Here is a 25,833-nt window from a genome sequence, read left to right as displayed (position 1 = left end):
CGGCTTCCGCCGGCGCTCGGCGTCCTGCGGTGACTAGGGGGCAGGACTTGCGTCCTGACGTCACGGGGCGGGCCCTCGGACGGCGGGAGAATGGAGGCCCCGGCGAGCTCAGCAGCCGCCGACGAGCGCGCGACCCGGGACCCTTCCCCGGCCCCCAGCAAAACCCCCGGCAGCGCCGGCCACTACGAGCTGCCTTGGTGAGGGCGCGAGGCCTTACAGAGAGGGTGCATCTCGACGTGAGGGTGGGGCGAGTGGCGGGTCTTATTCCGGGGGAACCCAAAGGGTGGGAGGGATCCTGAGAAGCGGAGGCCTCGGGGAGGCGTCGCGATTATTATTATTGGAGCAGGCGAGGGACTTCGGTTCACTGAGCCCACTTGGGGTCGAGAGTGGCAGATCTGAACTCTGAAAGCGGGGTCGCGGTCAGAACGATGCTAATTAAAGTAACAGCTACCGGGTGTGCCCCCCGCCTCTACGGCCTACCCCAGTGCCAAAGGCGCATCTGATCCGAGCACTGTTTGGAACTCGGGGTCGGGTGGAGAAGACGTGGGCCTCGTTTCTGTTGCTTGCTCATTTTAAATAATGGCATCTTGGGTAGCTGGGGGGAATGTGATGACCTGGGAAGAGCTGCCGGGCACGCACGCTTCCGCGGCACGTGGTAATTGTTTACTCCCTGCCCTCTGCGTATTCCCACCCCTCCACCCCCCTCCTGCCCTCCTGCCCTCCTGCCCTCCTGCCCTCCTCTCCTCCTCTCCTCTGGACTGAGCATTTCTCCAAATGGAATGCACGGTAGCTGATTGGGATATCTACAGCTGCGCTGTTCCGTACACTAGCCCTTAGCCACATTGAGCCCTTGGAATGGAACTGGTCTGATTTGAGATGGGTGCTATGTGTACAGTATAGACCAGGTCTCCAGGGCTTAGTAAAGAAAAAGAGAAAATAACGTGTTAGTAATTTTTATATTGATTACATGTTGAAATGGAAATATTTTGAGTATATCAGGTTCAGTAAAGTGTCTTAAAAGATTCTTTTTTCTTTGACCAGTTTCTTTGACCATTTTTAATGTGGCTACCAAACAGTTTTAAATTACGTATATGACTTGCATTATTTCTGTTAGACAGCACTGCTCTAAATACTTGGGGTAGTGGGTGGTTCAGCAAACAAAACACATTCTCTGTTCACACCAAGCTTACCTTTTATACAGGAAGATAAGTTTAAAAATAATAATAATAAGCAAGTAAATATTTGGTAGTGGCAAGTGCCCTAGAGAAAAATAAAGCCAAATAAATAGCTATGGAGCTCAGGGTAGGCCTCTGATAAGATGTTATTTGAACAAAGGCTGAATTCAGGGAACAAGCCATGTGGCTATCTGGAGGAAGAACTTTCCAGCAAGAGAACAAACTAGTGCCAAGGCCCAGAGAAGTATGCTTGCCTTTTTCAAAGTCCAGCTCAAACTTCAGCTCCTGACATACCCAGCTGGTAATTCTCTCTCTCCTCTAGGCTTCCACCATCCTGGGCTTATATAGGCAGGTTAGCACTATTGTAGGATTTGCTATGCTGGATCTCCCAGCCAGTGGGAAGGCCCGGAGAGCATAAACCATGTCTTGCTCATAGCTGTACTACCTTTTACTTTCCTCCCCTTGTGATCTTTAACTCCTTGCACATAGAGTTTATGTGACGAATTGATGGGTAGGAACAAGCATGTTCTGCCTGCTAGTCTTGGAGGAACCCTGTTTCTCTATTTCTTGTAGTAGGCAGCAAAACAAGCTTCTTTGCATGTGCTGACTCCTGGAGTTGAGCCAGTACCAGTTCAGGGTGCATGCTGATGGTAAATCAGAGTTTAGTAAAGGGTACTGGAAGTCCTGTTAGTAAAATCATTGCAAATCGATTGCTGCTTCCTGTCTTATCAGAGCTGGACAAAGTAATTTTCTTTTTCATCACATCGCTTGCTCCCTATTGTCTGCTCGGGCCACCCGCCCGACCCCTCCACACAGCCTCATAGGATCCCAGGAAGCATGTGTTTTCCGTCTGGACAGCCCTGCTGCGCCCTTTGTCACATCTCCTGAGACTGGCAAGTGAGGGCTGAGAACAGGGCTCTGGCACCCATTCCCTTTAGACCACATGATGCCAGAGCTGTGTGTGCTGGACAGACTGTGGCGGATACAGTGTCACATTCCACAGACGGCGTCGCCTTCCACAGCCGGCTCTGGTCCTTCTTCAGCAACAACAGTTGCTTCTCTGCTTTTGGCAGGTTTTTGAAGCCTTTGGTGTCCAGTTCTCATGCACTTAACTTTTCCTCTGGGTGTCCAATTTTCATGCACTTAGCTTTTCAGACAGCACTTTCAAACAGCACTTGGGCACCTCATTAACTTTAAAACCTGCAGCCATTTGGCATATTTCTGTGGAATGTAAAGAATCTTCTGACAAAGCCCTTGAGGCTTGCCCTTTAGTGCTTTGAGTAGTGTGAAAATTGCCATGCCAACATTTTTGTCCATTGTTTTTTTAAAAAAACAGGGTTGAAAAATACAGGCCAGTAAAGTTGAATGAAATTGTTGGGAATGAAGATACTGTGAGTAGACTGGAGGTAAGTAGCTTTTTCAAGGATGACCTTATGTTGTTATCGTGTCTTTGAAAGCTGGAGTACATCTGGAGTAAGACAACCAAGATAGTGAGGGGGAGGCAAGCTGCGAATTCCAAAGAACAGAGGGCTTGAACGACAGGCTTGAAGAAGCCTGGAAGCCGTGGTCGAGAACTTGAGATGTTTGCAGAGCTTTCTTATTAGGAAGGAGTTACCAGACTGGTTCTGTGTTCCTCAAAGCAGGGGTTGGCCAGTTTTTTCTGGAAAGGGCCAGATAATAAATACCTTAGGTTCTGCAACTCTTTCAAAATGGTAAAGCCATTGTAAGGTCAGGGGCTCACAACAACAGGTCTCAGACTGGATTTGGCCCTGGATGCTGAACCCTTTCTAGAACACAAACTAAAACAGTGTGGCTAAGTGGCAGGTAGCAGACTTCAGAGTGACACGAAGAGGGATTTTCTAGCAGCAGAACAAATAGGGTTGCACCAGAAGGCTTTGAATTCCTCGCCCTAGACATCTTTAAATGGAACCTAAACACACGGCCATTTGATTCCTGACAAAGGAGATCCCTGCAGTAAGTAGGGTCTAAGACTTTGGGTTTATCATTTAACAAATATTTCAGTATCTTCTCTGGGCCAGATACTAAGTTTGGAGCAGTTGATATAATGGTGAACAAAATATATGTGATCTCTGCCCATGTGGGATTTACAATCTAATGAGACTACATTTAAGTCAACAGTTAATCTGAAAAGCACCTTCTAAGGGAAGTACAGGGTGCTAGAGAATACATGGGAGAAGGAGCAAGAGTTAACCTGCTTACAGTATTTTAATTAACACAGAGAAAACATAACATCAAAGCCAAAGGATGCCTGGAAATTATCCAGATTGGGGTAGATGGAGGGAGAGAAGACAGAAGAAATATCATGTGCAAAGGCTGGGTGGGGTGGAGTGGGGAGGGAAGAGCTTACTTGTTCTAGGGTGAAGGGCCATCTAATTGGGTTACAGAGTAGTGCTTTCAAGCATTAATGTGCAAATGAATCCCTTAGAGAGTGTGTTAAAATGTGAGTTTTGATCTAGTAGTTCTGGAGTGGGGCCTAAGATTCTGCATTTCTAACAAGCTCCCAGGCAGAGTGGATTCTGCAGGTCCAGGACTCACACTTTGAGTACTAAATAGAGTATATATATTAGGATGTGGTGAGAAACGAGCCTGGAAAGGTGGGCAGGGCCCAGTGAACCACATTTTAAGAGTTTGGGCTTCCTTATTGAGGGCATTGAGAAGTTATCCAGGGGTTTCCCTTAGGTAGGCGTTTGTTTTTAACAGGTTTGCTCTTTTAGAAAGATGGTTGTGGTTATAGATGGGAAATGGATTAGGATGGGACAAGATTAGAGGCAAGGGGACCAGTTAACAGTGTGTTGAAAGCAATGTGGGTAAAAGATAATGGGCTAAGAAAGTGGCAGTGGGGCTGAGGAGAGAGAAGAGACAGACAGGCCTTGGTAATTGAGGCCGAATGGAGGTTGCCCTCCAGATTCCTGGTGTGGGCTTGGGTGGCTGATGGCACCGATAGTGCGTGAAAGAGGGAACATGGGCAGGGTCTCCTGTTTGTAGGGGAGGATGATGACTTCAGTACTGACTATGCAGAGGTGACACTTTCATGGGGTGTCCATTTGGAGAACTGTCGACTGCACGGGCCTGGGTGGCTGGGGTGACTTGGCAATTAACCTGTTTTATTAACACTCTTTTCCACAGGTCTTTGCAAGAGAAGGGAATGTGCCCAATATTATTATCGCAGTAAGTACTTGCTCCTGTCCTGGTGCTTTTGTTTGTCTGGAAGTCTCATTTCCACTGCTCACTTAAGTGTTTTAGTGTTATCGCCAAAGCCCTTATCTTTCCCCTTGGCCAATGGCTACAGTTCAGTCAAGTTAGTCAGAAGGCCTGTGACTGGTGCTGTGTTGATTTGCGTGGGCTGTGGGTTGGGGTGGAGCTGGATTAGTGGAGAGGCAAATGCAAACAGTGGGGAGCAGTAAAGCCTGAGATCGGTTGAGTTTATTTGAAGGGCTGGAGCACTTACTGGAGATCTTGTTCCCTAGGGCCCCCCAGGAACCGGCAAAACTACCAGCATCCTGTGTTTGGCACGAGCCTTGCTGGGCCCGGCACTCAAGGATGCTGTGCTAGAGCTCAACGCTTCAAATGACAGGTATTCCTGGGGGTTAGGAGCAAAGGGTACCAAGCATCCCACACGTTGAGTTGTTATAGAAACGGCTTTCTTTTCATTTCTGTATTGTACTTGGAGGTTGTCTTCCCAGTGAAAGAGGATGAGAATGCCTGTCGGTGTGGTATCATAAGCACTGGTTTACCTTTTGTGTATTAGATAATAGAGGATTATGAAATAAGGACCTGTTGAATAAAACGTTTCCCGAGTTTGCCTTTGGTTATTCCTTGAGGATGTTGTTGTCAGCTCTTTAATGTTTTCCTGGTTGTGAAGAGCAATATATATCTGAAATAGACAACATCCTTTGAATGCAACTAACTGACAGGCATGAATTGTGATATATCCAGTTTGCAAATACTGATTCCAGATTTCAAGTACAAATAGGTTCTAGGCTATCATTACTTGTTCTTAATGTGCAGCATCAAAACTCTACTTTTGGAAACTGTGGTGACTCAGTTTGGTTGAGGACACAGTGACATGTTATTATGAAATATTTTCAATTTTAGGTTTATAAACACCAATTAAGAATAATCAATTCAGTGATTTTTTTTTTCCGTTTCTGTATCATCTCTTTCTTTCTAATCACCTCAGTATATATGCCAGCCTTCAGGTTTTGATCACGTACAAACTATACCACATAAATTTTGGTTTACAAACATCTTAAAAGATGAATGAATACTGTCACATGTCCTTTTATCAAAGTGGGATGACACAGATTCTTGCCCCAAGATGCTGTGGAATGAAGTCCAACCTCTTGGATGAAAATATATTTGCTTTTTGTCCTTAGAAATATATTGGTCACTTCTCATTTCTTGTATTTGAGAAAATTCATAAAGGATACTGGCATCTGAAGATTCGCAGTTAGAGATTTTGCTTATATGATTGATTTCACCTTCGTCATTAGAGTCTACAGTGCTGCTGTTTGCCTCTTAATCATTTTCTGATTTGTCTGATAATTATGAAGAGTCTTCCTTCGCTAATCTTCTCTTTGCCTTTGTGGATGGGAAGTGAAAAATTCTGAACTCTCAGCTGTGTTTGATGAAAGCTTAAAGAAAGACAACAAAGCTGGTGTCCCGGGACTGCTTTTATATCTTCTTGAAGGATGATGCAATAGTGACAATTTTTTCCCCACGATTACACCATTTTTCTAGGCTGAATTCCATCATTCTCTCCCTTTCTTACTATCTCAGTGTTTTTTAGGAGAATTGGAAATAATTGATGAGTAAAGATGAAATAATTACTAGGATGATGAAATAGTGAACTATTTCAAGATATTGGAAGGAAAAGATCACTAAATCCCTAAAAAGTATCTTGGATGGTTTGTGAGGTTAAATGAGTTTTATTCTATTAAAAAAAATAGGAATTTTTTTCTTCAGTCTTTGGAAGACCTCTAAGAAAAAATACAAGTCATGAGATAGCAATCTTTACAAATAGCTAGAATTCCTCAAAAATGAAACTCAGAAGCTAAAACTGGGCCCAGGAGTCCTGGTGGTGCAGCGACGACAGGTGCCCACGAGGGTACCTGGCGTTGTCTCGGAAGGTGACAGCACAGTTGTGGCTTGTTGTTTCAGGGGCATTGACGTGGTGAGGAATAAAATAAAAATGTTTGCTCAGCAGAAGGTCACCCTTCCCAGAGGGCGACATAAGATCATCATCCTGGATGAAGCAGACAGGTAGAGTGCTTTGCCAAATGCTTTTTTCCCTGATCTCTACATTTCTCGTAGGGCTTCGTTAAAGTAGGAGAAAAAGCTCTCACCTTTCATCCTTGTGGTGGGGTTTGCTTATCACATGTTTGAAAAGCAATTTAATTGGGGTCTGTACCTTAAACCTTGGCTTTATGAGGTAACTTAAAAATATCTACCAAAGTCAGTAGGTTAATCTGTTTGTTCTAAAATCGCTTACATGAATGATTTAAATGACATTTTAAAAAATGTGAAAGTAATTAATATTTGAAGAAAATTTAGAAAACAATACCTTGCTTTATTTCTTTTCCTCTTTTTCCACACTATGTATTATTACATATATATAAATGTATATATATTTTTACATAGTTGAGATCCTAATATAGAGAATTTTTGTATCCTGGTTTTTTCTTTTAATTTCATAAGTGGTATTCCGTATTATTGATAGTCTTATGAATGTAGCTTTTAATAGCTATACTGGTATTTCCAGAGTATGGATATACCTTAATGTTTTTGCCTTAATGTTATATATAGTAATATTGGCAGCTAATGTTTATTGAACATTTACATATAAGCATTTCCAGTATGCCAGGCACTCTGCTAAAAATTTTACATGTTATCTCATTTACCTGTCAGTTAAATTCCCAAATGTCAAATTGTCAAATGACAGTTATCTCATTTAGTTGTCATAACAACCCTCCAAAGTAGGTAGTTTTATTATCTCTGTCTTACAGGTGATGACAGTGAGTCCCTAATAATTTATCTGAGGTCACACAATTAGTAAATGATGGGGCCATGAGTTGAGCCCAAGCAACCTGCCTGGGTGAGACTCAAACGGGGAGCCTGAACATGTTCAGTGAGGAGTACAAGGTTCTCAGAGTTTTCTTTGAAAAGTTGGCAGTTGCTATTCTCTTGGATTTTTTTGTTTTTTGTTTTTTGCATAAAGATATCTATTGTTTAACTGCTTTATTAGCCCAGCAAATTCAGGGCCTCAAAAAATTGGGTACAAACTTTGGATGACTCTGTGGTATGTGATTTTAAGATATCAGTTCCCTTGGATTTTATATCACAAAATTGGCTGAAGGGAGGGCTGATTTCTGCAAAAATGTATGGCAGCCACTATAGATGGTGATTCTATGAATTTCACCGAAGGGTTGTTTCTGGATGCTTAGGTGGTAATAATCGTTTGGATGGATGGTCTTTGAGAGGGTGATTTGTGGGTTTTGGCATTAGTGGGTGACATGCTTAGTTCTGAGGCCCTGTCTGAGACACTGGACATGCTCTGCGACCCAGGTTTTTGTTCGTATGGAGGGATGTGTGTCCATGGGGCCCTGGGCCGTTGTTGCAAACTGCCTCCCTTTGTTTATCTTTTCAGCATGACTGATGGAGCCCAGCAAGCCTTGAGGAGAACTATGGAGATCTACTCCAAAACAACTCGCTTTGCTCTTGCATGTAATGCTTCGGATAAAATCATAGGTGAGTGTGAGCTCTGGACACCTTGGGGTTCACATGGTGTTCATGTTGCCTCTTTAGCAGCAAAAGGGTGGAGCCTCTGGTGGCTCGCCATGGGCCAAGCCCCATAGAATCATCTTTTTCATCTAGTCTTCTTCCAGTTCTCTGAGGAGGTATTGGTTTTACTTTAGAACTCAGACAGATTGAGTCATTTGCCCAAAGTCACACAGTAGGCGGAAGAGCTGGAATTGGAACTCCAGGTCAGTCTCACGCTCTTGCACTGTCTCAGGCACATGTGACATTTTTGATGTCCCATGTCCAGTGTCTTAGTCACTGCTCCTCTCCGCATGGACCCTTGGGTATTTTGTCTGCTCTGAGCTCTTTGCATCTACTGTATCTGCACATGGGGCTTTATTACCAGGAATTGCCTCACCTTTGAAATCTTAAACGTTAGTCTTCTCTCTGACCTCAGTGTTTTCTGCTTTCAGCTCCCTCCCTTCCTCCCAGCAGCTGTCTAGCTCCTTCCGCACTGCTGGGAGCCCTCTATCCCAAGAGTGCTTCACAGTTCATCAGTTTCCCGCTGGCTTCACATCCCCCCATTCGACTGAGATTGCAGACACGGTCCAGTTTCTCTCTTTCCCTCTTATCATTTCTCACTGCTCTCATCCCAGCATCCTTGCCCCACCCCTGCCCTGTAGGAGCTCAGCCACCTGCCCTCCTCCTGCCCCTCCCCGTCTGTTGTGTGCTGCTGCCCACAGGCGCATCACTACCAGAAGGCCCAAGACACACAAAGTCCTGGGTTCCAGCCTCGGCCACATTCTCAGTAGTGCCAAGAATCTTTAAGCCCTTTTATGTTCCCAGCTTATCATTCACTCGTTCATTTAAGCCTTCATTCAGTAAACATTTACTCTGATCTTAGGTGCCAGGCACTGTGATAGTGCTGCACGTGCAGAGCTGAATGAAAAATGCTCTCCACCCTCAAGACACTAGTGCTGTAGTGGAGAAACTATATTGAAAATTCTTGGTTTATGGCTGTGTTGCCTTAAAAAGCAGCAAAACAAATCTTTGAGGGCAGGAGCAGTGTTTATACTTACAGAGCTCCCTCTCAGTACAGAGGGCTGGCCTTGCATAAATTTTTTACTGATTTGAAACTGCAGCTGTTGGCAAAGAAAGCTCTGACTTTCCCTTTAAAAGAAATTAATTTTTCTAATACATACAGCATTCTGATAATTTTTATTTTCTAAAAGGAGAAAATAAACATGTAAATGAAATACTTAAAGTTTATTTCTTAGCTTTACAGGAAGTGGTTTTAGATCAGATGGTTGCATATTTGATTTCTCAAAGTGTTAGAAACTGAACCTCACCTTGGCTCCTCGAGTTGAGCAAGTTAAGAGTGAATCTTACTTTCTATGAGGAAGGCCATGGAACTTTATCCAGAAATGTGTATAAATTCTGCAAATTAAACTTGTGGTATTTCTGAAAAGAGATATATCTGAAGGAAACTTCTCATGTCATTTGAGTATTAGTTGCTTTTAGATATTATTTTGTTGTAATTATTGTAATATTTAGGAATCACATTCTAAATCTTTCTCTTGTCTGCACAGATAATCCTATATATGTAAATAAGGTTATATTGTGAAGCTTCCTGATTTCATATAAACTGAAATGGGCTAACTTTCAGGAAAGCTACCTTTTAAAAGTCTTATTCGTTTGGCAGATACTGAGCAGGTTTTGTGTATAAAGCATATATTACATTCCTGGCCCTATAGAAGGTACAAATCTCTACGAGGCTCAGTACCTGTCCCCAGGAGCTCACACTCACGTAGGAGAGGGGAATTCCCAAACCCGCAAGTCCGGAAACACCATCTCACATCCTCTTTCATCTGCTCACCACCTTAGTCAGCCCTCCACCAAACCCGATCTGAGGCTTCTCACCTTAGCAGTATTCGTTGAACCCCTACACTTCCTTTCCTCTCTGTGAATCTGTGCCCTCACTGTTTCTCACCCGGAAGGGCACGGTATCCCCTGGCTTCTCTCGTACCTTCAGTCCCCAAGTGGCAGCGAGGGCAGTTTTCTAAGAACACTTGGCCCCACCCCTCCCTGCCGAGGCCTCTGGGACTTTCCCTTTGCCTCTGCAGCGTGCCTCCTCCTCAGCTTGCTGAGAGCCTTGTCTCGTCTCACTCCCCTGTGCTGTCACAGCACCTTGCTGTTCCCCAGGGTCGTCACTCTTGCCTTGAAACATGCCATTCCTTCTGCCTTTCCAGCCTGGAAAACTTCCTCAAAGATGCAGCTCCAAACTCTCCTCCCCCAGGAAACCCACCTGGAGGCTGGGTTGGTTGTGCTGTGGTCCACCCTCCTATAGCCTCCACGGCCCTGTCCCCTTGTGCCATAACCTGTCTGCTTTTGCCTCCTCCTCTCCTGGCAAACCGAGGCTTTAGGGGGGGCCACAGCCTTGTCATAACATTCATCTGCTGCATCCCCAACCCCTAGGGAGGTGACTGGTTAATCTCCTACAAATAAGTTAGCAGTTAATATGGAGGTGATCTGGGCCGGCTCCATGGCAAGGGTTTGAGAGGAGCTTTCAAAGATGGTTGTGAGTTACATGGGAAGGAGTTTGGAGAGAGGACATGGCAGGTGGGAAAGGAACAGGGTCGGTTTGTTCCAGTGGAGACAAGGGACCAGAGACCTATTTAGAGAGTAGAGAAAGGGGAGGCAGAAGATTTTACCATTAAGGACAAGAGGTGAGACTGCATTCCCTAGCATTAGGGGACTGTCGAAGCCCCCTTGGCAGGAAGAGGTGTGGATTGGAGTGTTTTTAGAAAGGCCTGGGTGGTACAGAGGCTGGGTCAGGGAGAGATCGGTTGGGGCTTAGAGGTGATGGAGAAGCTGCTGTGTCTAAGGCGAAGGTGAAGCTGCGCCTCCAGAACTCCACACTTGTCATTCTGGTGGCCCTCCACCCTCACTGTGTGCATCACACTCTCCCGTGGAGCTTCAGAGAAGCCGTGCTGGTGCCTGGCCTCCCCCCAAACTGGCTGAAGCACGATCTGCCCAAAAGGGTCCTGATGTCAGTACACACAGGGGATTTGGGGTGTGGTCCCGGTGGAGCCCGCCGAGGCCAGGTCATGAATACAGTGTCCCTGTCCTAGAGGTTCTTTCCCCTTCCAGAAGCTGTGGCTAGTTAACGTCCTTGACAGGGCTGGCTACGGCTGCTATCATTTCACATTGATTGATATTTTGAAATTGAGCCCTGCCCTCACTCTTGCACAAATGCTTATTGAACGCTTGCTGGGTGGAAAGAGGGGCCGGCATTGCTGGGCCGTGTGAGTTGTATAGCTGCTCCATAGGCGCTGAAGAACTGAAAGGGCTGTGCCGTCATTTGCTGGGGCTGTCTCACTCTTTGCCTGTCTCCATCCAGAGCCAATTCAGTCGCGGTGTGCAGTCCTCCGCTACACAAAGCTGACGGATGCGCAGATTCTTGCAAGGCTGATGAATGTTATCGAGAAGGAGAAAGTGCAGCACACGGACGATGGCCTGGAGGCCATCATCTTCACCGCCCAGGGAGACATGCGGCAGGTGCGTGCAGTCGCCGCCCCTTGGGCCTGGGCCTCCTGGGCTTGCTGTGCCCCTGACTTGGGGGACGAGGTACATGATTCCTGCGAGGTGCAATGGGAGCCATGGGAGCCAACAGCCTGCTGGAGCTGTGGCTGGCCCAGAGCAGGCCTAGAGGAGGGCGGCTTAGCTCAGAACCAGGGAGAAGGGCAGGGGAGGGCCGAGATTTAAAAACTAGTCTTGATGCATTTTTGTTCCTCAACAGGCATTGAACAACTTGCAGTCTACCTTCTCAGGATTTGGCTTTATTAACAGTGAGAATGTGTTCAAGGTACGGAAGCTGCTTTGGATGTCACAGTCTGTAAAAGCAGTGGTCGTCTGTGGGGCCGGTGGAGTAGAAGCTGGGACAGACACTGTCGGTGGCAGAGGCTTCTTTGGGTGGGGTGGGGGGCTGCTTAGGGAGTTGGCCATGCTTCCATTTGTTTGGTTTTGTCTTTCTGTCTTCATCTGGTCTTCCGTGTCACTGTGTTTACTTTCACATTCTAGAGAGTTGGGAGGACTCTGGGCTGTCACCAGCGAGTGAATAAATGAAAGTAGCAGGCCCAGTGTGGGATACTTTCAGCATGATGCTTCATGCATCCCTGTGCCACAGAGTCCTTATCCACATTTTGTAGATGAGGAAACAGGCTCAGTAGAGGTCGGCTAGGGGTCTTGCCCAAGACCACTCGGCTGCTAAGTGCAGGAGGAGCCCTGCCTTTCCCTGTGGCGGCCTTCTGAGCCCTCCCTTTTCAAAGCCAAGCCTAGGAGGAAACTTCTTACTTTCCCACATTGGTAGAAGATTTTTTGGGTGTAGGGGGCAATTCTTTTGAATCTTGACAACTTGACAGCTAAATGCGGTTTTGGAGATTAATTTCCCCCTTTTGGAGGGGTGAGAATTGAGGGAGGCTGCCATGCTTTCAACCTGTAGTTCTTTCTTACTGAGCTTGTGGGTAAAGAAAGCCATGGCACAAGCATCTGTTTAGTCCTTATAGTGAATTTATTATCAAGGAAACTCATGAGAGGGAAGCTTGCTTGCTATTGAGAGCATAGCATCGAGGGCCTTGGAAACCCTGGTTTCAGAGGGAAGGTGATTGAATTGAGAGAAGACCATGGGCAGGCACAAGTGTATCTTGAGGTAGCAGGAGGCTCTCCTTGGATTTTAATTTTGCTGTTGCACTAGAGGAGAGAACATAAGGATCCAGTGGAGGGGGCTCCAGGGAGGTGGCCTTTGGGCTCAGGGAGCGGTGGACCACCACGGACAGGCTGCCTGTGGGGGTGGTGGGATCCCCACACTTGGGGTCTTCACGCTGAGACTGGAAGGCCCTTTTCAGGGAAAGCAAATTCCTGTGCCAGTGGGAGACTGGCCCAGAGGATTTCCCAATTCTGAAGCTACCAGGATTTAAAGTGGTTCTGGGCAAGTCATCCCCCCAAGTGAATCGAGACAGGAGATTGTTGCCTTTCAAGCTGCCTCTGGTTGAAGATTCTTCTTTGGCTCTTAGTGTTGTCACTTATTTGTTTTCAGGTTGAGAACTTTGTAATTATGATTTAGTAAGCTTTCCCCACTGCAGTAGGTTGACTTGTACTGTTTCTGTATGGTTGACTTCTTTGGTGGTGAGAGGGGCATTCCCACAGCTGTCCTGTTTCATGGAAAGTTCAGTGAAAACAGCACATTGAGAAGTTGGGTTTACATATTGCCCAGAAGTCATTCTGCCAGAGCCTCTGCCTCAACTGGTTTCTCTTAGCCCCTGATGTGGCTTTCTTTCCGCTTTGGTCAGGTCTGTGACGAGCCCCATCCCTTACTTGTGAAGGAGATGATCCAGCATTGCGTGACCGCCAATATTGATGAAGCCTACAAGGTTTGCTTCCTTTCCTGTTACCTGGTTCTGGAAACCCTCTCATTCCTTGAGTAGGGCAGGAAATTCCAACTGTGCAGCGGTCCCTATGGACACTGTGCCCTTAATTCTTTACCCGTGCTAGGAGTTGGGTGCGCTTCATAGATGAGAAGGCTGCAACCCAGAATGGTTAAGTTCCTCTCCCTAAATTGCAGTTTAAAAGTAGTAGACTTGCAATTCAAAAATTGTGTTCTTCTACTATAGTCATGTCTTTTACAAGAGAAGTTGTCAACCTAAGACGTGAGGAAAGACCAACTCAACTCCTTCCTTTCCAGGGCAGCCACCGTTCTCTCTGGTTGGGGGAGACTTGCTCCTCCATCTTCCCGAGGGACGTGGAAACAGTTATTCTGGGACCTAAGAAATCCCTGACTAACCAGGAGAGGACAGACAATTATAGAACCTGGTTCTGTGAGCAGATTCTAGGGTGGTGATTTGGATTCAGGTGACTCATGTCACATGGGTGGCAGTGGTGGGATTTTAAAGCCGTTGTCTGATCACAGCAGGTTATAGCCTCCCCTTTCCTATCCCCTCACCAAACCCAGCTAGAAGTTGGCTATATTCAGGGCAGAGCGAAACCTAACATGAGGGTAGAGTGCAAGGCAGGGAAACAAGCAGAGACCCAGGCATAGAAACGGAGTCACTGGATGGCCCTAAAGGAATACCTCACATTGATGGCCGCAGATCTTCTATACCCCCAAATTCACTGAAGATGCCAAAGTAAGGGCACAAAAGAGGGACTCAGACCCCGCAGTCTGGATAGTGCATGGGGGGAAGTTGAACCAGGAACTGGAGAGGCTGAAGGTGCTGCAGTATTCCCACTCTGGTCAGGATTTGTTGAGGGCTAATGCTGCATTCTGAGGCCAGTGGCTGGGAAGGCAGAGCAGATACGTGGATCTGTTTCTTCCACTCTAGGGTATTTAGAGGGATGATGGATGAAACATTTTAAGAGCCTTGGATAAAGACATTGCATGGGAGTGGAGGGAGGGCATCTGGCAATATAGTTGAAACCATTTGCAGTGTTAGCCCTCTGCCGGGGAAACCAGGTTAAATTACCCCACATGATCTAAAGGGTCTGGAAACTCAGGCACCCAGTGCCCATCTGCAGCTCTCTGGAGTTCCGTTGATTCTCGGCTCCCATTAGGACCTCTGCATGGCAGCCGACAGGTCTGAGGTGGGTGTGGGTTTAGCTTCATTTCACCCTAATATCTCTGCAGTTCACAGCATCCGCCAGTACCCCTGTGTCTTCCTTTGTCTAGATTCTTGCTCACCTGTGGCATCTGGGCTATTCACCAGAAGATGTCATTGGCAACATTTTTCGAGTGTGTAAAACCTTCCAAATGGCAGAATATTTGAAACTGGAGTTTATTAAGGTCAGTGAAAGTATAGAAAGGTCATCCTTCTCCTCAAGGATGTGCATTGTGATGTGTTTTTCTTTATTTTGTTCATGGGCCTGACACCTGGAAAATGCTCAGTGAGTGTTCCCAGGCTGCAGGGAGTGGGCTGGGGTGAGGGTGTTGGCTGACTCTCCTCAGGGGGAGGGGGAGGTGTCCCATCTAGTTCTGATAGTCAGTGAGCTAACTGTTCCTTAGGATACCTGGATTTATTAGAGGGTTGTAAAATTCTTACTTTTTTATATGCATTATTATGTTTATATGTAGTATTTACAAGGTTAGCGGGGGTATAATTTACATAGAGTTGAAATTTACCCTGTTAGTATACATCTCGTTAACAGATCCGTTTAGTTGTGTAACCACCACCACAATCAAATGGACTTAAAATGGTTCTATCACCCCCCAAAATTCATTGTGCCCTTTTGTAGTCAACCCCTCTCCCTTGCCCCTAGCAACCACTAATCTGTTTTCTGTCTGTAGTTTTGCTTTTACCAGAATATCATACAAATGGAATTATGTAGAACTTAGCTTTTTTTTTTTAACTTTTTTTATTGTATAATATAACCTATGTACAAAGCTAAGAAAGAGAAAAGCAATGGTTTTCAAAATATAGGACGTATCCCAGAGTTTGTCATGTGCTACCATACCATCATCTCAGATTTTTCCTTTTAGCTGCTTCAAAACATTGGAAGCTAGAAGGAATAAATATTTTTTTATCATCACAATTTGACTTTTTTCTTTCTTTGTGAAAAATAACATACAAAAAAGCAATAAATTTCATTGTACATATAAAAAAATTTTCAATGCACAGTACAACAATTAGTTGTAGAACAGATTTCAGAATTTGGTAGGGGTTACAGTTCCACAATTTTGAATTTTTACTTCTAGCTGCCCTAAGATACTGGAAACTAAAAGAAATATCAGTTTAATGATTCAGCACTCATACTTGTTTGTTAAGCCGTACCTTCTCTGTATAACTCCACCATCACCTTTGATCTTTCTATCCCAACTCTTTAGGGGTATTTGAGCTATGCCCAGTCTCACTTTTTCGTGTTGGAAGGCGCTGTCAATAATGTAGGGTAGGGAGATGAAATTAGCTGATAGAGCATAGCCTTTTGATTCTGACCTCTTTCATTTAGCTTACAGCATTTCAGATATGTTTGTGTGGTTGCATGTATTGGTAGTTCGTTCCTTTTTACAGCTGAGTAGAATTCCATTGTATGGATGTACCACAGTTTGCTTGTCTCTTCACCAGCTGAAGGACATTTGAGTGTCCAAGTTTTGGTGTTTATGAATAAAGCCACTATAAACAGTCACTTACAGGTCTTAGTGTAAACATAAATTTCATTTTCTTTGGTAACTTTCCAGGAGTGAGATTGCTTGGTCAAATGGTAAGTATATGCTTAACATTGTAAGAAGCCAACCTGTTTTCCAGAGTGTTGTACTGTTTGGCATTTCTGCCAGCAGTATGTGTGCATTGTGGATTCTTTGCATCCTAGCAACTTGGAATGGTCGGTTGTTGTTGTTTGTAAACCTTTCTAATAAGAATATGGTAGTATCTCATTATAGTTGTAATTTGATTTTTCCTAATAATTAAATAACATTGAATGTCTTTTCACAGGTTTATTTGCTAACTTAAAATCTTCTTTAATGAAGTGTCTGTTCACATCCTTTGCTCATTTTTAATTGGGTTGTTTGTTTTTGTCTGAATGAGTTTTTGAGGGTCCGTTATATATTCTGGATGCAAGTCTTTTATCAGAAAGGTATTTTGTAAATATTTCCCTCCAGTCTAGCTTTTTTTTTTTCCTGTTTTCTTTTGCTTTTTTTTTCTTTTTTCTTTTCTTAACTGTCTTTTGAAGAACAAGTTCTTAATTTTGAAGTCCAGTTTATCAGTTTTTTCCTTTATGGATCATGCTTTTGGGTTCATATCTAATAAATTCTTGTGTAATCCAACGTCACAAAGAGTTTATCTTAAGTTTTCCTTTAAACGGTTTATAGTTTTAGGTTTTACATTTAGGGCTATGATCCATTTTGAGTTAATTTTTATGGGTTAAAATTCCTTTTTTTGCCGTGAGGGTGACAGTTAAGTTCATATATCAACTTGGCTATGTATCTGCTTGTTTGGTCAAGCAAGCCCTGGCCTGATTGTTACTGTGAGGAGATGTTGTGGATTTAAATCAGTCAGTTGATTGCATTTGTGGCTGATTACATCTACAGTCAACAAAAATGAGTTTGCCTTCAACAATGAGAGGAGTCTCATCCAATCAGTTGAAGTCCTTAAAAGGAAAACTGATGATTTCAGCAGTCAGAAAGAAAAATTTTATCTTGGCTTCAGCCAGCCAGCTTTCTTGGGGAGTTCATTGAAGTCTTCATCAGGCTCCCAATTTGCAGCCTGCCCTACGGAGTTCTGACTTAACTGATCCCCACAGTGATACGAGCCGATTCCTATAATAAATCTCATATATACATCTCTCCCCCTTGCCCCTCCCACTGATTCTCTTCTGTCAGTTCTGTTTTTCTGGAGAGTCCTGACTAATACAAGCACAATTTGCTGAAAAGACTTGCATTTGCATGTTTACCAAAACCAGTTGACCATATTTTTGTAGATCTGTTTCAGGATTCTTTTTTATTCCACTGATTTTTGTACTTCTTCTTTCACCAACATCGTATTTGTTTACCCTACGTTTACTATAACTTTATAGAAAGTCTTAGAATCAGCTAGTATGAGTCTTCCAATTTTGTTCTTTATCAGAATTGTTTTGGTTGTTGTAGTTCCATTGCTTTTCCATATAAATTTTGAATCAGCTTGTTGATTTCTATTTAGAAGAAATCCTTTTGGGATTTTGATTGGGGATATATTGAGTTTTTAGATCAATTTTGAGATAATTAATACCTTAACAGTAATGAGTTTGCCAGGCCATGAATATGTTATCTCTCCATTTATAAATGTCTTCTTTGGTTTCTGTGTTTTGTGGTTTCCACCTTACAGATTAATACTTAAATATTTCATTAGTGTTTAAGTGTTTCATGTTTTTTGGTGCTATTGTTGATGTTGTTTCTAAGATTTCTATTTTCAGTTATTTATTGCTAGTACATAGAAACACAATTTATTTTTATAAATTGACCTTGTTTGTTTTCTGTGATTTTGTGACATACTTACTAATCCTAGGCACTTTTTTGTAAATTCTGTGGGATTTTTTACAATCATGTCGATTGAATATAGTCAGTTTTATTTCTCCCTACAAATCTGTATGCCTTCTATTTATTTTTCTTGCCTTATTGTGTTGGCTAGTACCTCCAGCACAGTGTTAAATAGGATTGATTTCAGCGGACATCCTTGCTTTGTTTCCTCCTTCACAGGAAAAGCATTAAATAGTCTTTCAGCAGTAAGTATGATGTTAGCTGTAGGTTTTTAAAAAGATATTTGTCAGGATAAGGAAGTTCCCTTCTATTCCTGTTTGCTGAGAATTTTTATCATGAATGGATATTGAAATTTAAAAAATCCTATTGAAGTGATGAAGTTTTTCTTCTTTAATCTGCTGATTTGGTGAATTACATGGATTTTCACCTGTTGAACCAACCTTATGTTACATTCATAGGATTAACCCTTCTTGGTCATGATAAATTATCTTTTTATATGTTGCTGAATTTAATATTTTGTTGAAGATTTTTGTATCTGTATTCATGAAGAATATTGATCTGTACTTTCTTTGTAATGTCTTTGTGGCATTAGTGTACATTTTACTTTCACACATACTTATAAACGCCTTTGCTACTAGTTTTTCTTTAGACAGTTACCTTTTAGAATGATTAAAATAAGGAGAAAATGTGTTTTGTATTAGCCTTCATTTTGATAACTTCCAGAGATCTTCATTTTTTTGCATAGAGCCAATTATCTGTCTGGACATATTCCTTCTGCCTAAAGTACTTTCTTTGATATTTCTTGTAGTACAGGTCTGCTGATAATGAATTCTTAGTTTTGTTTTTCTGGATAAGAGTTTATTTCTCCTCCTTTTTCTTTTTTTTAGCAGATGAATTTTATTGCATCTTTAAAAATCAAACGTACATCTTAGGAATCACCTGGCATCTTGTTGTTTCCACAGCTGGACAACTCTTAAAGTTTACTCATTAGCCTGCTGAACTGTTCCTTTTTCAGAGACATAGATTCCATCCAAAATTTTTTTGATATCCTTGTTTTTAATGGTCGTGCCTTGCCAAATCAAAGCAACTGAATTTGAAACAAGTTCAATATCATTTCCTTCAAAAATTACTTCATCTTTCTTGGCTTGAGATATTGAACAAGCAATGCCTGGCCTCATCTGAACCCCGCAGGATATGTTTTCACCCAAGAAATATTGAATTTCACCAAGAGACCTGCTCTCTTGAATAACGATGTCTGTGGGGAAGTGAGCAGACATAAGTCTTGTCCTGTAACAGAGCCACTGTCACACCCCTGGTCACATCCTGTATGTGATGACAAGTAGCGGGACTGTAGCCAGTTCGTTTTTGTTTCCCCACCCAAAACCACTTTTTCCTCCCAAAGAGACTGAGATGTACACATGATTGAAGTCCCTCCTCAGTTTCCTCTTGGGCCCTTCATGGTCAATGCGTCCCATCAGCTTGATGTCAACATTTCCTAGAATGTCAGCAATGTGGCTGCTGAAATGGGTCACAGTCACAGTAGATACAGCAAAGAGACTATTATGACGCATCACACCTGTAGCCTGTAAGGGCTGATGTATTGCTCTCCTTTGTTTTTTAACTTCTTTATTGTATAGTATAACAAATATACAAAGCAAAGACATAAAAAAGCAATAGTTTTCAAAGCACTCTTCATTAAGTAGTTATAGGACAGATCCCAGAGTTTGTCATGAGCTACCACACCATCCTCACAGATTTTTCCTTCTGCTGGCTCTAGAATATAGGAGGCTAGAAGGTTCTCCTTTGTTTTTGAAAGATTTTTTAAAATAATTTTTTATTTTAGTTTTTTAAATACCAAATAAATGCAAACATTACTATTTTGATCATTCCATTCTACATATATAATCAGTAATTCACAATATTATCCCATAGTTGCATATTCATCATCATGATCATTTCTTAGAACTTTTGCATCTATTCAGAAAAAGAAATAAAACGAAAACAGAAAAAAAAATTATACATTCCATACCTCTTACCCCTCCCTTTCATTGATCACTAGCATTTCAAACTAAATTTATTTTAACATTTGTTCCCCCTATTGTTTATTTTTATTCCATATGTTCTACTTGTCTGTTGACAAGGTTGATAAAAGGAGCATCAGACACAAGGTTTTCACAATCACACAGTCACATTGTGTAAGCTACACCATTATTCAGTCATCATCAAGAAACATGGCTACTGGAACACAGCTCTACATTTCAGGCAGTTCCCTCCAGCCTCTCCATTACATCTTGAACAACAAGGTGATATCTACTTAATGCATAAGAATAACCTCTAGGATAATCTCTCAACTCTGTTTGGAATCTCTCAGCCATTGACACTTTGTCTCATTTCACTCTTCCCCCTTTTGGTCGAGAAGGTTTTCTCAGTCCCTTGATGCTGAGTCTCAGCTCATTCTAGGATTTCTGTCCCACGTTGCCAGGAAGGTCCACACCCCTGGGAGTCATGTCCCACGTAGACAGGGGGAAGGTGGTGAGTTTGCTTGTTGTGTTGGCTGGTGAGAGAGGCCACATCTGAGCAACAAAAGAGGTTCTCTTGGGGGTGACTCTTAGGCCTTATTTTAAGTAGACTTGACCTATCCTTTGTGGGGTTAAGTTTCATATGAACAAACCCCAAGACTGGGGGCTCAGCCTATAGCTTTGGTTGTCCACACTGCTTGTGAGAATATCAAGAATTCAACATGGGGAAGTTGAATTTTCCCCCTTTCTCACCATTCCCCAAAGGGGACTTTGCAAATACTTTTCCACCCACTGATTGAATCACTCTGGGATTCATCGGGGCATCACTCTGGACAAACCAACAAAATCTCATGTCCTACCCAAGATTCCAAGTACTTATGGTGTTCAGTCAAGCAATCTACATAAGTTATATTAGGAAATGCACTAGTCAAAATATAAATTTTGTACCAAATAAACATTTTTTGCTTTAGTCTCACACATAAGGTGAAATTTTAAAATATTATTTACCATCTATTTTTAGCACCCTGCAGTAATGACATTCCTTTGTTCTTCCTCATGCAAAAACATTTTTAAAATTTGTATATTTAGTCACTATTATTCTACACTCTAGGCATTCCTAGATTATACCATCTCAATCTTTATCGTCTGTCTTCCTGAATTCATTTGTGCCCCAGCCCTCCTCCCTCTATCATTCTCACATTCAGCTTCATTCAGTGTTTTAACATAACTGTATTATAGTTAGGTAGTATTATGCTGTCCATTTCTGAGTTTTTACATTCAGTCCTGTTGCACAATCTGTATCCCTTCAGCTCCAGTTACCCAGTATCTTACCCTATTTCTATCTCCTGGTGGTCTCTGTTACCAACAAAATTCTCCAAGTTCATTCACTAATGTCAGTTCATATCAGTGAGACTACACAGTATTTGTCCTTTTGTTTTTGTCTAATCTCACTCAGCATAATGTCCTTAAGGTCTATCCATGTTGTTACATGCTTCATGACTTTATTCTGTCTTACAGCTGCATAATATTCCATCGTATGTATATACCACAGCTTGTTTAGCCACTCGTCTGTTGATGGACATTTTGGGTGTTTCCATCTCTTCACAATTGTAAATAATGCTGCTATAAACATTGGTGTGCAAATGTCCGTTTGTGTCCTTGCCCTCATGTCCTCTGAGTAGGTACCTAACAATGGTATTGCCGGGTCATATGACAATTCTATATTTAGCTTTTTGAGGAACCTCCAAACTGCCTTCCACAGTGGTTATACCATTTACCATTCCCACCAACAGTGGATAAGTGTGCCTCTTTGTTTTTGAAAGATTTTTGCTGGGTATAGAATTATACATTGATAGTTTCCTCTTCAGCACTTTAAAGATGTGGCTCCATTGTCCTTTTGCCTGCATAGTTTTGCATGTGGAGTCTGTTGTATGTATTACCTTTGTAGGGTAGTGTTTCTTTTCTGTGGCTGCCTTCAAGAATGTTTTTCTTAATCTTTGATTTTAGCAGATTCCATATGATGTATCTAGGAGGGTATGTGTATATATTTAAACCTAGGGGGATATTATTTTAATCCTTGGGATTCTTTGAACTTCCTTGATCCGTGTATGATGTCTTTAATTATTGAAAAACTTTCACCTATTCTCTATAATATTTCTCCTGTCCCTTTTTCTCTTTCTTCTTCTGGGATTCCAGTTACATGCATATTGTCCCACAGCTCTTAAATAAATGCTTTGTCTTGTTTTACACCTTTTTCCCCTCTTTGTATTTCAATCTGGATAATTACCGGTGACTTCCCTTCATGCTTACTGACTCTTCAGCTGTGTCAAGTCTATAGATAAGTCCTGTTGAAATAATTCTCCATCTTTACTTTTTTTAAACAGCTTTATTGAGATATAAATCACATACCATAAAATTCATCCTTTTCAAGTATATAGAATTGTGCAACATCACCACCCTTTAATTTTAGAATGTTTTCATCAACCCAAAGGGAAACCTCAGACTCTTTAGCAGTCACTTTCCGTTCCCCTCTCAAATCCCTGGCAACCACTAATTTACTTTTGTGTCTGGCTTCTTTCACTTAGCATAATGTTTTCAAGATTCATCTATGTAGCATGTAAAAGAACTTCTTTTTTTGACCAAGTAATGCTCCATCATATGGATGTATCACATTTGTTTACCCATCCATAAGTTGATGGGTATTTGATTGTTCCCATTTTTTGGCCATGCTGCTATGAGCATTCATAAACAAGTCTTGGTATGAACATATATTTCAGTTTCCCTGGTTATGTACCTATGAGAGGTATTGCTGGGTCATATGAAATGCCATGTTAAACCTTTAGTGATTCTTTCATGTACATGTGCCATCTCTTTATGGTTTTGACTTGCATTTCCCTAATGACTAATGACATTGAGCTTCTTTTCACAAATCCTTTGCCCATTTATTAATTAGGTTATGTGTCTTTTTGTTAAATTTTATTCTTTTATTTCTGGTATTTTCACATGTGTTTCATAATTTTTAATAAATGCTGGACATTATATAGGACAGTAAATAGTATTTGTTTTTTTCAGTTTTTCTATTTCTTCTTTATGTTCAGCCCATGTCTTCTTCATGTCCTCCCTCAATTTATCGATTTCATTTTTGAAGAGGTTTTCCATTTCTGTTCGTATATTCAGCATTAGTTGTCTCAGCTCCTGTATCTCATTTGAACTATTGGTTTGTTCCTTTGACTGGGCCATATTTTCAATTATTTGAGCGTGATCCGTTATCTTCTGTTGGCGTCTGCGCATTTAGACAGATTTCCCTGGGTATTGGATCCAAAAGTTTGGAAGATTTTTCTGTGAAATCTCTGGGTTCTGTTTTTCTTATCCTGCCCAGTAGGTGGCGCTCGTGGCACACGTTTGTCTGCGGGTCCCACCAGTAAAAGGTGCTGTGGGACCTTTAACTTTGGAAAACTCTCGCCGTCCGGGAGGTTCGCTAGCCGAAGCGGCTTGGAAGAGTGCGAGCCGGCCCGGGGTCCGAACGCGGGGAGGGTCGCTGGCTGCCGCAGCCCGGGAAAGCGCCCGTCCAAATTTCCTAGTCGGCCTGGGGCGACAAGCGTGGCGGGAGGGCGCCAGCGGCAGCGGCCCGCCGGGAGAGTGCACTTCCCGGGGAGTCACGGGTTTGGAAGGGGCCTCCCCCACCCGTCACCGTTCTCCGCGGCCTGGGGATTTCCGATCCAATTCTCTCAGTTAGTCCGGGGGGCTGTGCGTGGTGTGGGCGCCAGCCACTGCAGTTTGAGGGGACCGCCTGTCCAATTCTCCCAGCCGGCCCGGGAAGGGGGAAGGGAGTGACTCCGGCCGCTTGCCGCCCCGCCCGGTGAAGCCCGCGCCCCTCGGCGATCTCACCCGAGCGGCTTCTCTCAGCCAGCCAGCCATTCCAGGATGGGGTACGCTGTCTTTTTTTTTCAGTAAATAGTATTTGTACATGGGAATTGGACCCCCTCTTCTGCTGGGCCTCTAAAGTGGGAATTGAGTTACTTTAGGGAAGAGGTTGGATGGGTTTGGGTTTGGAGCTGCCATGGTTATCTCCATTGCACCACCAGCTTCGGGTTTCTTTAGTGTGGCCTTGTGTTCTTTCCTCAGTCTCCCTGTTCCACTCTGAACTCCAGGCCTTCAATGTGCACCATTCCTCCAAGACAGTTCCTCTCTGCCCTCGTGCCTTCCCTAGCAGCAGACTGCTGTGGGTTGTTACCAGCTCTTGGTAGCCTAGCAGTGGGGGACTCGAGGGGGTCTTCAGCTGTGCTCTCACAGCCGCAGGGTTTCTCCCCTTCACCATAGCCACGGCCACTCCCTTCCTCTTCTGGAGGCGTCTTTCTCCCGTCTCCTGCCCTGCCTCAGTCCCTCTGGGTGTGCTGAACTAAGGATAGGTCTGTAGGGAAGAGTGTGAGGGGCTGTGGCTTCCTGTTACATCTGGGGCTCCCTTGTCCACTCTTGGCCTTCAGCAACCTGTTAAAAATTGTAGCCGAATTCTTCTACTTGTGTGGCCGCTGCCTCAGGTGAACCTGAGCTTGGCTCCCAGCTCTTTTGGGGTGCCTGTCTTGAATTTCAGATTCCGCTCTCTGATGATTCAGGAACAGCTAAAATTTTGTGGACTGTCCAGCTTTTTCTTGTTGTTAGAGGGACACACTCCGAGGCCTCATCCTCCCCAGGGAAGTAGAGCTCTCTGCACCACAGCACAGCTCTTCTCTCATCTTTCCTCACTAAGAGAGTTGCAGAATCACTGTAGCCCAACTTGGTGATTCCTGGACACTGCGGAGTTCGGAGCAAGGAGGCCTCACTTGGTTTGCTCAGCCTGAACTTCCTCCTGCCACGTGTGGCTTCTGCCTTCGAAGGTCACAGCCTCCTTGGTTTGAGGAGTTCTTACTTTGTTCTGGGCCCTGACCTTTTTGAGACTGGCCGAGCCATGTGCCTTTCCCCAGGAAAGCTGGAGCACTGAACCTCACCTGTCTCTTCAGGGGCTTCTCCGACAACCTCCCTGACGCCGATTCTTGGGCCCTCTGAGGTCCGAGGTTAAGAACGTCCTGCTTTGTCATACAATATGAGCATCCTTTTAGGAAATAAATTGAACTTCGGTTAAACTAATCCATTACATTTGAGAATTCATTTTCCAGCTGGAATTTGAGTTCATTGCTTTAATCTCGAATCAACCAGTTGATCAAATTTAAAAAACAAACTTCCCATACTTGTTAACCAGGTTTAACCCTGGTCTGTTTTTCAGGAAATTGGATACACTCACATGAAGATAGCTGAAGGCGTGAACTCCCTTCTGCAGATGGCAGGACTCCTGGCCAGGCTGTGTCAAAAGACAATGGCCCCTCTGGCCAGTTAGAGGGGAGTCCTTGTCGGTTCCTGCGAGGCAGGGCAGCACAGCCTTCCAGTTGGGAACCACGCTGCCTCAGCCAGGTGCTGGAAAACACCTTCCTGTAGAACTTCCATGGGTTTTCCATTGCTTCTGGCACATCGCTCACTGCGTTGCGAGTGTCCCCATTCAGCCTCAAACTTGGGAGTGCCCGGAGAACCTTGGGGGACTGGCACCTGACCCCTCTGTGTGTGTGTATAGGGGGAGGCATTTTAGCTAATAATCCTAACAATTTGGAGTCCCCAATAAAGTGACAACACGAGGCCTTCAAGAACACCAGCTTCCTGTCTCTGTGCAGCCCCCAAGCATCCTACAAACGCACAAGGGTAAGAGAAGACCATCATCAGCTGTGCAGAAGCGCGAAGGGGCCATGTGCCCGGGGCGAGGGCAGGGTTCTCTGTAATCTGTTCATATGGACTGCTCAGGATAGCCTTGGGGATGGGCGCTTTGGAAGGGCTGATTAGAGTAACACCCTTGGAAAGG

At 43.6% G+C, this 25,833-nt stretch overlaps 1 protein-coding gene across 2 annotated transcripts; it reads left to right on the top strand.

Moving 5' to 3' along the window:
• Window positions 1-48: 48 nt before the first annotated feature.
• On the top strand, window positions 49-25,624 carry RFC2 (replication factor C subunit 2). 2 transcript variants are annotated; one of them, XM_077140968.1, is made up of 11 exons: window positions 51-197; window positions 2,512-2,581; window positions 4,323-4,364; window positions 4,664-4,770; window positions 6,357-6,458; window positions 7,843-7,943; window positions 11,335-11,492; window positions 11,734-11,799; window positions 13,283-13,363; window positions 14,656-14,769; window positions 25,210-25,624. In XM_077140968.1, exons 1-11 carry the CDS (start codon window positions 91-93, stop codon window positions 25,318-25,320), a joined length of 1,059 nt encoding a protein of 352 aa, XP_076997083.1. In that variant the 5' UTR covers window positions 51-90; the 3' UTR covers window positions 25,321-25,624. The 2 variants fall into 2 exon arrangements, with proteins under 2 accessions (XP_076997084.1, XP_076997083.1); XM_077140969.1 differs by lacking the exon at window positions 14,656-14,769 and having other exon boundaries at window positions 49-197.
• Window positions 25,625-25,833: the final 209 nt, after the last annotated feature.

Source organism: Tamandua tetradactyla, chromosome 23 (assembly GCF_023851605.1).
Source record: "Tamandua tetradactyla isolate mTamTet1 chromosome 23, mTamTet1.pri, whole genome shotgun sequence".
NCBI lineage: Eukaryota > Metazoa > Chordata > Mammalia > Pilosa > Myrmecophagidae > Tamandua > Tamandua tetradactyla.
Note: the sequence above shows the minus strand (reverse complement) of the source record. Positions and strands in the feature narration are given on the sequence as shown.

Coding starts and splice junctions, on each gene's coding strand:
- RFC2 (XM_077140968.1), top strand. CDS start 91: ATGGAGGCCCCGGCGAGCTCAGCAGCCGCCGACGAGCGCGCGACCCGG. Junction 7,944..11,334: donor TGCTTCGGATAAAATCATAG/GTGAGTGTGAGC, acceptor GTCTCCATCCAG/AGCCAATTCAGTCGCGGTGT. Junction 11,800..13,282: donor ACAGTGAGAATGTGTTCAAG/GTACGGAAGCTG, acceptor CGCTTTGGTCAG/GTCTGTGACGAGCCCCATCC.